Here is a 12,671-nt window from a genome sequence, read left to right on the forward strand (position 1 = left end):
ACAATTAAAATATTTATAGGTGGATGAAACAAGATGTACTTAAAAATAAATACCAATAATTTCATACTGACAAAATGATTTTTATTAAGGGACATTTGAAAAACTAACCTTACTAAGGAGATTTATTTTATAAAATTTTTAAATTTAAATTCAATTAGCCAAAACATAGTACACTAGTTGCAGATGTAGTGTTCAAAAATTCATCAGCAGTGTATAACACCCAGTGCTCATCATATCATGTGCCCACTTAATGTCCATCACTAGTTACCCCATGCCTCCATCCCCCTACCCTTCAGTGACCCTCAGTTTGTTTCCCAGAGTTAAGAGTCTGTCATGGTTTGTCTCCCTCTCTGATTTCTTCCCATTCAGTTTTCCCTCTCTTCCCTGATGGTCCTCCAAAAACTCAGAACATGTTATAGGATTTGGAGACTTAATTTAGTAGCTAAGCACTGCTCAAGAAAGAATCCATATTTTCTGTGGTCATCAGCTTAAAATCCCATGACAATTTGTTTAAATTCCAGTTAGTTAATATACAGTGTACTATTAGTTCCAGGAGTAGAATTTAGTGACTCATCACTTACATATAACACCAGTACTCCTAGTACCCTCCTTATATCTGTGACTTATAATGATGTGTCAGTGTTGGTTCAACACTTAGAACAAATGCACCATTATGGTAGAGGAAGTGGATAATGGGGAAGCCTATACAAGTGGGTGTGAGGGATATATATATATAGTATCTCTGATACCTTCTCCTTTTCCTGTGAACCTAAAACTGAAGTCTATTAAAAAAAATTAATGATAAAAACTATGGCATTTTGAAAATGTATACTAAGCATTGATAAATTTCATTAATTTTTAAGCTGTCATCTGGATGGAAAGCTTATTAGTGGTTGAAACTGCTTAATAAGGGGCTGACTGATGATATAAAAAGTATCTGCTGTGAAGACTCCTCTAACCAGTTTATATGTGGTTTGAGTCAAACATGAAATTTTATTTCCCAGTATTGGGGAAGGAAACAGCCTGGAACTACCTTGAAAATTTCTTATATGTGATGAGATGAGGAAAATACATGCAAAATCTCTTGGGCACATAGGCTTTCCCAATAGCCATTCTCTAACATTCAATGCACAATCTGTATATTTCAGAGACACCTGTAATTCCTGTATGTAGAAGTTTGGGAAGTGCTATAGAAAGTACTTAAGTAAAAAAAAAAAAAAAAAAAAAAGACCCACAATTCTATCAAATGCTTTTTAAAACAGTATAAGAGAAAATTACAAGAAAAAACTCAACAAAGGGAATTAAATGTACTACGAGAATAAGAATTTATAGCATAGTTACAAAGAAAGCAGGTAACAAACTCAGCTCTTCAATTAAAATGATGTTGCAGATATTTTGAGGGATTTTACAAGATCTAGTATGACATGTTCATTTTTTTGTATCTTGCTATCCAGCTGATTCAGAAATTAATTTATGTTGGCTTGAATAATTTTCCTTGTCAAGAAGCACCAAACACCTCTAAAAGTTACTCGATTATTTTACAGATTGGATAGGTGAAGTCTAGACTTGCATTTAAAAGCTGCCTTTTTTTTTTTTTTTTTAAAGCCACACATCCTTTTCTTGACTCATGAAACATCCCTCATTCTCTTTTCCTTTTCACAAACTTACATAGCTTTTTCAAAGAAGTTCTAATATAAAACCCAAACTATGGAGTTTCATATTCTTTGTGGCCTTTGTGTGGTTGCATACCATATGAACTATGTAATACTTACTTGTCATCATCCTTTCTCAATGGAATATTAAAATAAATAATCAAGCAAATCCCCACTGAGAAACATACCACAAATTAAAGCTGCTTTAGGCATAATTTAACATACTGCTTTTTGAGGAATAGCTATCTTTTTTATTTTTTTAATCCAGTATGCAATTTTAGTAAGTATAGGCTGCAAGTTTGAGCAAGGTAGAACTCCTCCCTTTTGCTTAAGAAAACTTTCACATCTCTATGTGTGCACTTAAGGAAGTCATCCACATGTAATCACTAGGCCATCTGTGAATAGGTAAATTATAAGTGTGTTGCATTCGTTGCATTCCTTCAGGTCTTAAACTTCTGTTAAAAAGCTCCATAAATGGATCAAATGGACTGAAATTGTCTACATCTGAAAAGCAATAGAGAAGATAATTCATGTAGCAATGTTCTTATTCTTAATAGAAAAGAGATCAGTGAAACAGTGGTAAAGTAAAAACTAGAGAATACAGGAAAAATGTATCTTCATACTTAATGCTGTAGTCAGTATGACTAGAATTTATTTTGTTAAGTAGAAAAAAAGTTATTTTTAAAAACAAAAGATTGGCAAACTGAACTTAGGACACCATCAAATAATAACCTATATTTCCTTTTTTAAAAAAAATCTAGATTTCTTATGCAAAAGTCAATTAGAAATTTTATACTCCATAAGTTTCATTATTTTTTATTATCAAATAGTTATTTCCTACATTTTCTAGAAAAGAGGGAAAAAAAGAAAAGGAAATAAAAGTTATATAATCTCTATATGATCATACAGAAAAATATATTCTGGAATAGGGTAATGACTCAGAATCTTTTGTGTTTTTCATTGTTGGTATGCCCAAAAGTTAAAAGAAAAGAAAAAAAGAATAATTGTTTAATGATGTATTACTTTTCGTGCATTTATTTAACATAGTCTAAAGATGATTAAAAGTATGTGGAAATAATTCTTTATCTTTCAATACAGATTAAAGTTTTCTCCTTCTGCTTGCTTCTGTCTTCTTATTTCCAACTTTTAGAACTATGACTAAGCATTTCCTCCCCAGCTACATTGTTGAAGGAAAAAAAGAAGACAAACAGAAAAGAAGATGGTTAGAAGAATGTGTAGAGGAAATACATTAAGTGTTTTGTTACATTAAAAAAACAAACAAACACCTAAAGTTAAAAAAAAAAAAGATGAATACAGAGGCCCTTCATTAACTCAAGTAACACAATAGGGTCTCTGCCAATTGTAGGACCATTAAAACTGATTGTGCTGAATAAGTTGTCCAAATGTTGAGAGTATGACGAATCTTGTAATGACACTGAATAAGATAGACTGAATAACATTCTTGCCTTCTGACTTGTCAAAATTCCCCCTGGAAACCTCTTTCATAAAATGAAAACCAAAACCATTTTCTCTCAGAATATAAATTTTAAAGTTCTAGTGGGGATGTATACTGATAGAGCAGGCAATTTTAAAGACACTTATTAAACCACTTTGATTAAAAAGAATCACAGACTAGAGAGTGTAAAAATCAAAACAGTATTTAGTGTTTTCTCTTCATTTTCAAAATATTTGAAAATACCTCAACTGACATCCTCCTAAGATAGTTTGGAATTAATAATGGAAAGTCTTGATATATAAAAAGGAACAGCAATCTGGTTAATATCTATAGAAAATGCACTATTTAACTGATTGTTGACTACGCACCTATTAAAAGAGATGCCGTCAGCAGTTTAGGGTCATACGGACTCTTCCCACGGCCATTTTCAAAATGTGAGTCCTCCAGCTTAAAAATGTTATCCTGTAGAGAAGAAAACAAAGGGCTGAATATATTTATAAGAGGAAGTATGTTAACATACCTGTTAATCAGAGAGAGGTTGAATACTCATGTCCATTATCCAGGGATATTATTTGGTAAACTTTAGAGATGGCAAAATTACCCAAGTAAATTAAAACCAATTATTACTGCCAAAATCTTCTTAGCTTGGTGATTTTTAGTAACATTTAGCATGGTATAAGTAATAATGTATAAATGAACTCCAAGGAATAAGACATGTCATAATAAGAATAGAGTGATCATCTTATCACATAGGTATGCCAAGCACAACCCTAAAGGAGAGAATTTTATATTTAAATGACTCTTTTTCTCCCTCCACGAAGAGGAAAAAATAGCAATCCGCTATATTAGATCTAGAACAAAATACACTATTTTATTTTTCCCTATGGGCCTTCCAGAAGGAAATGCTAATTAACCACAGCAGTCACCTCCCCACTCAATCATTCCTACAACTTTACTGTTTATATGCTTCTCAACCATTTTCAAATTACTCAAATTAGAAGGTGGGAAATACCTGAAAACTATCTTTCTCAATTTCTGTAAATTTGAAACATCAAACTGGATGTTAGGGGAGGTAGGCCTGGAAGTAGTGTCATCAGAACAACAGCACAGAGGTGACACATTTTTATCAGGGGAAAATATGCTCAGCTGAGGCTCACGTACCCAGAAACTGGAGTGAACATCTGACTACCTGACTACAGAAACACACACAAGTACCAAGGTAGAAAGTATTCCAGAAAGCTCTGCACCAGAAGCATTAAGAAGGAAATAGCTAACTCATGACAGAGACCCTGTTTTCAGATTGCATCAAGCTACTGAAAAGCAATGTCTATGTGAGAGCAGAGTAAATTGGGGGAAGGGGTCATTTCTAAGCACTCTTTTTAGAACCAAGTTCTCTGTGAATTAATTAGGTCAGAATATATATGCTTTTTCCAGTAGCACATTAACTTGTCCACAGACCAAAATAAAATGGCTTTTTTGGCAATTTCTCTACTATTCACATAAAGTATTTTCCATCTCCTTAGAATAATAAAGGGTGTTCATTTTATGGTCAATAAGGATCACTTTATTTAACATTTAGTAATTCTGATGGAGCTAATGGCAGAGGTTCAAATTATGACTCTTAAAATTCATTTGAGTTAGGGAAGAAGAATGCAAAAGGAAGCAAACCAAAAGCATTCTCCATCTTTATTACTGTGAGTGAGAATTACTGATTTTATCCTTTGCTCGCAATGGTTCTGTATCAGTAATTAGCTATCCCAGGGCAATGATGGTCCTTCAGCCGAGTTCTGAAATTTACAGAGCACAGAAATTTATGAGGTTTCTCAGAACTGTGCTAAGTTGTAGTGGGAAGGGCAGTGAGTCAGAAGTCAGGCCCTGTTTGGGCCAAGGATTAGCTCTGTTTCTTTGGTCACCAATTAATCTCTCTGAGCCTTAGGTCTCTAAAAGTCAATGCCAATAGGGTATTTAACTTCCCATGTTTATTATAAAGATTAAAGAACTGAAATAAAGCATTTTTAAAGCAGCACAATAAAAGATGAACTCTATTTTTACTCTAACTCTGTTCACATAACCACTATAACAAAAGAATATGAAAATTTGACACATATTGTTATCATTATTGCTGTAAACTTTCCTAGCATAATCTGAAAGAAATATTACTTTAAGTTAGTTATGTAAGTAACCAAATTATAAACTTATTAGCAAATACAAATTTATCATAGGTACTTGAATATTAAAATGATAATATGAAATGTGACATATGCCAACAAAAAGTACAGAAGAATCTCTTAAGTATTATTTAGATATACTTTGATAAAAATTAGGTAATAATCCAAAAGAAATTGCTCAGTAAAAGATATAGACTCTATTGCTACAAATCACAGAAACTTATTAGAATTTGCATAGGTGATTATTTCTCATAATAAGCAGAGAGAAGTGATGATGTGGTTGAAAATATTGTTTTCAGTATTATTACAAATTTCTTATCCTTATAAGACATTTTGCAAAACTGACAAAAGATAGAGGAGTTACCCACCAAATATGAGACACTTGATGTCTGGGAACTTGTGTCCAAGTTAATAAGAAAATGTCAAGGTAGATAAGAAGTTCTCCCAACCTCGTGTTTAATATTTGATTTACAAAGTCAAGGATTAAACTTCATAGCAGAGAGGTTAAGCATGGCAGTTATGGTTCAAGAGATGAAAAACTACCCTTTGTTATGATGTCAGATAATGTGTTCAAAGCTGGCCTTTTTGTTTCTGCATTTCCCTTTAAATGTAACTCTTACCCAAATTTCTGGGTAATTCTATATTCTTATATAACTCTACTAAATAGTAAAGCATTCAATTTCCTTTTCAGCCTACTAATAAGAGAGCCTGGAATAAATATAAATTGATTCCTGAATAGGGACTTAAAAGACATTTCTTACATATGAATGTTTAAGTGTAAAATTTATACCCATTACATACTATAATGGGGTGCAAAGGTGTTGATATCAGAACTATTATCCCTGGCTCTGCCTTATTAATTCTGGGCCTCAGGGAATTCCTAAATCCTTCTGAAACTCAAATTAGTAATTTCTAAAAAAAAAAAAATTAATTTCATTTTTGCATTGTTAATAGTTGCTACAGTAAAATCATTCTTTCCCATATTGATCGGTATCTCTTGTGCCACAGTAGAAATGCCTGCCTGTATTTTCATCAGTGGAAATTAGGATAGGTGTTTAAAATATTTCTAAATCCCATGAATTCCCAAAAATGCCCTGAAAATTTTTCTTACCTATAGCTAGACCACAGTCTAGTTCAAAAGCTTTCCTGAACAATATCACTAATTATAGTCTGTGTAAAATTTCTCAACTAAAAGAGACTATCCTTTTAATATATCTGATAAATTCAATGTGACTGATATAAAGAAACACCTACATTGTTGTTCTTGTTATCTGTGAGCAAGGCCTATTAGGTGTGTAAAAATATTAACCCATTGTGAAAAAACAAAACAGAACAAAACAAGTGTGTTAATATAACTGAATAATAACATCCTATGTTGTCATATGTAACATATCACATAGACAACCTTCTGGCTGGGCTTAGAGGCCTTTTGAAATCTGATTGTTACTCAATAATTTTCTGTTTTAGTGTTAAATAGATCACAAGTGCAAGTAATAAGGCCAGAAATCCTAAGACCAATGTACACAAACTTCATAGCTTTCTATGTCTTAGTTGGGTTGAAGTAATATTCATTTTTAGAAATCCATGAACAAAAATCTAGCTGCATGGATTCTAATTGCTTTAGCAGATACTGTGAGCATATCATATAAGTTATTGAGCCATATTTTATTACATGATTGCATCAGTTTTCAGCAACTATTTTTAGCTTTCAAGACCACTCTTTCCCCTTTGTCTTTTGGATTTCCTGAATGTTATTAGACTGTGGTGAGGTAAGGCATTAGAGGAAATAATAACTGTGCTAATGTCTAATCCAAAGTCTTATAAATTAGAAACCATTGGTGACATCATGGCAATAAATTTCCTAAATCTCAATCTTCCCCAAGTAATAAATTTAGGTAACAAAGTTGTAATTTCAGTTGTGGTATTTAATGATTAAAACATAAATGGTGTTTGTAAAAAGAAAAAAAGAGAAAATCCTACATATATATAACAGAATGACCATTTTGGCTGGGAAACCAAATAAAATTAAGTCAAACAAATACATGGACAGTATTTAAAAATGTGTATTATTCTATTTTTTTTTTCAAATTGCTCTTTCTCCTCTCTTCCTTCACGAGACACACCTTATTTGCTAGTTATATTGAATTATCAAGTATTCCCTGGTCACACCATGTTTTTTTCTCATCTCTGTTTGAAACCTCTTTCTTCTCTCCTCACCTTTCCTCATCCCTCAACCCCAGGCTGAACTTCTTTTCCTTTAAGAGTAAATTAAAAAGTCTCTTCCTAGCAGAAATCTTAAGAGATTGCTTCAGATATAATTTATTAGCTTTCTTTGTGCATATCCCAATTAACAATACTACAAGGCAATGACTATACTGGCTTCAGCAAAGATGGGATATAATAGGATCTCACAGGAAATACTGTGGCATACTCTATTTTGCCCAAAGGAGACTGCTTTTGTGGATCAAATTCACCTGGAGTTTACTTTTTCCTAAAAAGGTGACTAGATCTATGTTGTGTAATATTATAGCCATGAGCCACATGCAGCTATTTAATTAATTAAAACTAAAGATTCCACGCCTCAGTTACACTAGCTATATTTCGTTTCCGTAGTGTAGTGGTTATCATGTTCGCCTCACACTAGCTATATTTCAAGTGCTCAACAGTCACATGAGAATTGTGACGACAGGTCTGCACAGGTACAAACATTTCCATTGTCACAGAAAGCTCTACTGGACAATGCAGCTCTAGATCCTAAATCCCAGTCTTTGAACAGTAAAGAATAAAACAGGAAAATCAGGAAGGCCTCCAAGAAAAGAAGATTTGTCACCACACCACAATCATAGTAAAAAAAAAAAAAAGAAAGAAAGAAAGAAAGAAAGAAAATAAAAAAGAAAAAAAAAAGCCATTAAATCTACAAGTAGGGAATTATACCAAAAAACCACTTATTTTTATTAACCAGGGTTATACTAAATACCTTGTAATGGCAGTACAGATGAATAAATACATGTCCCAAATAGTCAGGTATGTCATTCTTCTTCCATTTGAATCACTTTTCTCTAATGTATACATTTTACTCATTATTTAAAGTTTAGGTCATGATATGCAATCCATTAAATGGTCATTGATTTTCCCCAGCAGAAAAAAATAATTTCTCCCTGGAATTTGCAGAGCAGTCTATTCATACCCTCTTAGTGTCATCTGTTACCTTCAACTTTGATATTCCATGATGCATATGTTCTTTTTTCGCCTATTAAATTATTTTGAGTTGAGGGAAAAAATCTTATTTGCTATGTATTTTTTTAAAATACTAAAATAGAATTGAGTTAAAGCTCAATGAAAGAATGAGTGAATAAAATGAGTGGGGACTGAGTCAAAGAGGCTTTATAGAAAAACTATATAATAGGAAAAGAAAGGACATAAGTCCCAGACTCGAGGGGCTAATGATTTAAGGATACAACCCAGATGAACACAATTGTGTGTTAGAGGCAGAGGATACAATTCAAATATTAAAGCAAGTTTTAAAGTTTGTTTTAGGAAATATCACACCCTTTAATTTTTCCATATTATTGTTATTATTATTGATACTTGTTACACATTTCAAATATGGGATTACTCTTGCATAAATGATAAAAAATAAAACCTAGTCAAAAAGAGTATAACCATACAGTCTTTTTGTTTTTACATGCTGTTTCTCTTTAATAATTTTCATTGGGCCTTATTAAATACTACCCTCTTATTAGAGACATCTTCATTGAGGGTAGAATTACCAGTTCTGACCAATGAAACTCTCTCCTGTGTACCCTATCACTCCAGTGTAACTGTTCCATTTCACTATTTGAACTCAACAGAACTTACACCAAGTATCTCCTGGATATAAGCAAACTAGAAGAGCTGTTTGGGCTTATCGAATGTAATTTTCTACTTATAAAATACATAAATTTCATTTTTATATTTTAGAAATTTTATAAAGCACTAATATAAAAATTAATATGATAAATACATAGTGATCTGTGATTAAGAAATATATTTGAAATGTGAAGGTACAAGAAATAACAAAAAATATGTAACAGTAGCACATTATATGCATACAACATTACATGATTATAAAGCTATTTGGTGGTTATTTCATTTAACAATGAGCATACACTATCAATGTGTCTTGGTACTTCAAGTAAATTATTTCACTTTAATCTTCAAATGCTATTATTATACCAGCTTTACAGATGAGAAACAGACATTTACATAAAATACCCAAAGTCATAAAGCTGATTAGTGGCAAAATAAGAATTTGATAGCAGAACTCTTTCCAAATTGATGTTTTTAACCACTATATTTAAAAAAATGGGTTTACCACACATAGTATGTTAGAGGTACCCTAAAATGTAGAAACTGGAAGCCACCGGAGTTCAAAATGGGGTTAATTTTCTGTTTCAGCATAGGAAAAAAGGCTTCATTTGATTTCACACTTGAAAGACGTATTTTGGTGAGAGATGAGTGTATCTGTGAGCATACATGTGCGTGTATGTGTGTGCATTGGTTGTGGGTGCAGAGGGTCAGAGGAGCTCATCTAGGGCAGAGGAGGAAGGGAGACAGATTATTCTATCCAGGGGAAACAGCATGAATAAAATCCACTCAAAAATAAATTCATATCTGATAAATAACAAAGTCGAACTTAGACAATGAAGGATATATGCATACATTAAGAGATAAGGCTAAAAAATATATTTGGAATCAAACTGGGAAAAGTTTTCTGTGCCAAAATAAGCACTTTAATGTGTATTCAGAAGGTGTCAGTGACACAGTGATAATTTTCATGGGAGAACAATAGCATCAAGGAGGGGCAATATTATGATGAATCGGGCAGTGATGTGCAGGATGATTGAGAGACATCCCTGCCTAGTGGCAGGAAAAGAACCACTGCCATAGTCAGGGAGGGGAGAATTAAGTGTTTTTACACATTTTAGCAGTTTAGAGTATTTTTGTATGCTGTAATGTTGTGTCTTGGTCAAGTTATTTGGTCAAGCTTCTTTGTAGCTCACATTTTTTTAACTTCTATTGCAACAGAACCCCCTTGCATTTTCCAGCAAAGCTATGGATTCTTTCCTCAAGAAAACTGAAGCTAAGCATGTACCTGTTTTATAAGCAGTCTTTAGGGACTATTGACTTTATGTGGTAGTCACATTAAAAGTTTCCAAATCAGTTATTTTATAAAGACCTTTCTATTTCAAACATGGTGTGATTTTATTATCCTACCGCTCTGAACTTGGACATTTGCTTCTGGCTCTTTGTCCGCTCTCCATGAGCATAATGCAGGGATATGCAGATTTTTAAAAACCATTTTCTTTTTCATTCTGTATATACTGTTACTTGGAATTCATTTATTTTTATAAATTCAACATCTGAACTTTAGTCCCTATTCTTCTGCTATTCTAATCGTTCAAACAGTTTCCTAGCCTGTTTGAACCTTCTTATTTTCCATAGTGATTTCAAAGTTGAGAACTATTAAAAGTCCGTGGCTCTTCAAAAGAATATAAGACCAATAACAAACAAAAAACTTCATAAAAGCTAGTCTGTCAAAAAGATTTATTTAACAATGTACATTGAAGAAGATATAAAAGAAATGTAACCCGGTCTCTGTTACTGAATGTTATATGAATAAAGCAAATTTGATTGGTTGCTATGATTATAATATATTAGTTCTTCTTCAGATTTAACTATGATTTCAGCCATATTATACATTAGAATTGTATATTCCTCTGCAATAAAATAAAACATCACTGAAAATAAATGACTATTAATTGGAATATAAAGCAAAAGCAAACAAGCAAAGAGAAAACCTCAGTGAAAGTAATTCAGAATGAAAACACATTGTTATGCCTTCTTTTCATATTAATTGTTTAGAGTAGGTTTTCTTTTACTTTTCTTTTTTTGAGAAGGAACATGTATATGTGGTGAGGGGGAGGGGCAAAAATAGAGGGAGAAGGAAAGAATCTTAAGCAGGCTCCATGTCCAGTACAGAGCCCGATATGGGGCTCGGTTTCCCACCCTAGAGATCAGGACCTAAACCAAAATCAAGAGTCAGACTTTAAGTGATTGAGCCACCCAGATGCCCCTTGTTTTGAGTAGCTTTAGATGTATAAGAACTATAATATTTGGTTTTGAATCCAAAATGTAGTAATTTGATGCTAAAATATTTAGTCAGTAGTAATTGTTATTATACTTATTATACTTATTCAATAACTACCACTACTTTTTTGATATATACATGTGGAAAGGGCATTTTCCTCAGCAAGTAAAGCTACAAAATCAACTGTATAACTGTTATAACAAAAATGATAACAATAGCTAATATCTGTTAAGCCACTATTAGCTATGCACAGTCTTCTAAGTCCTTTGTAGGTATTATTTTTCACCCTCAAAATATCCCTTGAGATTGCAGAGTTGTGAAATAACAGAGTTGAAATATCCTAATTTTGTAGATGGAGTAAAAAAGAGAAAAAGTGCCTCACCTAAGGTCAGATTACTAGTATATACTGAGCCAGGTAGCCAATTTCTAAAATCAAGTATAGCTGGAGAACTTATAAAAACCTAATTTTTGGTACTTGATTTGCACAACCATGTTACTTCATGAATACACATCATAAATAAAATGTTGTCATAATATCTCTTAACTCAACTCTGCATTCCTTGTAGTTTACATGTCAGACCTTGAGTTAATCTAAACTGAATTGATCATGACAGATAAAACTGTATTTAATACAGTCCTTCCATTATACTATTAATATAGTAAAGTAGAAGGAATTAACATGTTTTTAACCTTATTTGCAAAAAAAATGAAATTGCTTTGTTCCCAAGTTTGCGAAAAATTAGTATCACTTTATCTTTGTAACAATATACAGCCCTTACAGCTGGATTAAATAGGATTTGCCCTCTAAATTTAAGGAACCTGAATTTATCTGGGTTCCTCAAACAAAGTGACATAATTCATCTGCTTTCTGTCATCATTAAAATTAATGATATAAACCAAGGAAAATAGAAAGCATATGTGTTCATACTTCATGCAGATTATGTTTTTAATAGGAGCTTAATTTGAGTTTATGCAGATAACATATACCTGTCATAGTATAATTATTCAGCTACAAATGCCTGTTAACTCCCAGGGTATGTAACAATGAAAGGAAAAATTCTATGTTGGCTAAATGAGAAATTCCAGAACATGAACAATTCACTCCACAGTGCTTTACCCCAGTGAGACCTGATAAAGTAAGTTCAACCAAAGAGCAAATCATTGCCCCCACCCCAACAATAAAATAGTGGAAGAATTAAATTGATCTTTCTTTCCATATGCATTTTAAGTCTTCTATGTTCAAAGCATACTTTTTTATTTGCTAT

The 12,671-nt window shown here is 32.5% G+C and overlaps 1 protein-coding gene across 2 annotated transcripts in view; it reads right to left on the reverse strand.

Annotated features, from left to right (window-relative positions):
- Positions 1-12,671, reverse strand: part of SEMA3A (semaphorin 3A) — a 407,533-nt gene that overhangs the window by 84,791 nt on the left and 310,071 nt on the right. For both annotated transcript variants that reach the window (XM_044245926.1, XM_044245927.1), the window contains one exon: positions 3,477-3,570. In XM_044245926.1, the coding sequence (XP_044101861.1) occupies positions 3,477-3,570 (94 nt within the window). The remainder of the gene's footprint in view (positions 1-3,476; positions 3,571-12,671) is intronic.

This window comes from Neovison vison, chromosome 4, assembly GCF_020171115.1.
Source record: "Neovison vison isolate M4711 chromosome 4, ASM_NN_V1, whole genome shotgun sequence".
Classification (NCBI taxonomy): domain Eukaryota; kingdom Metazoa; phylum Chordata; class Mammalia; order Carnivora; family Mustelidae; genus Neogale; species Neogale vison.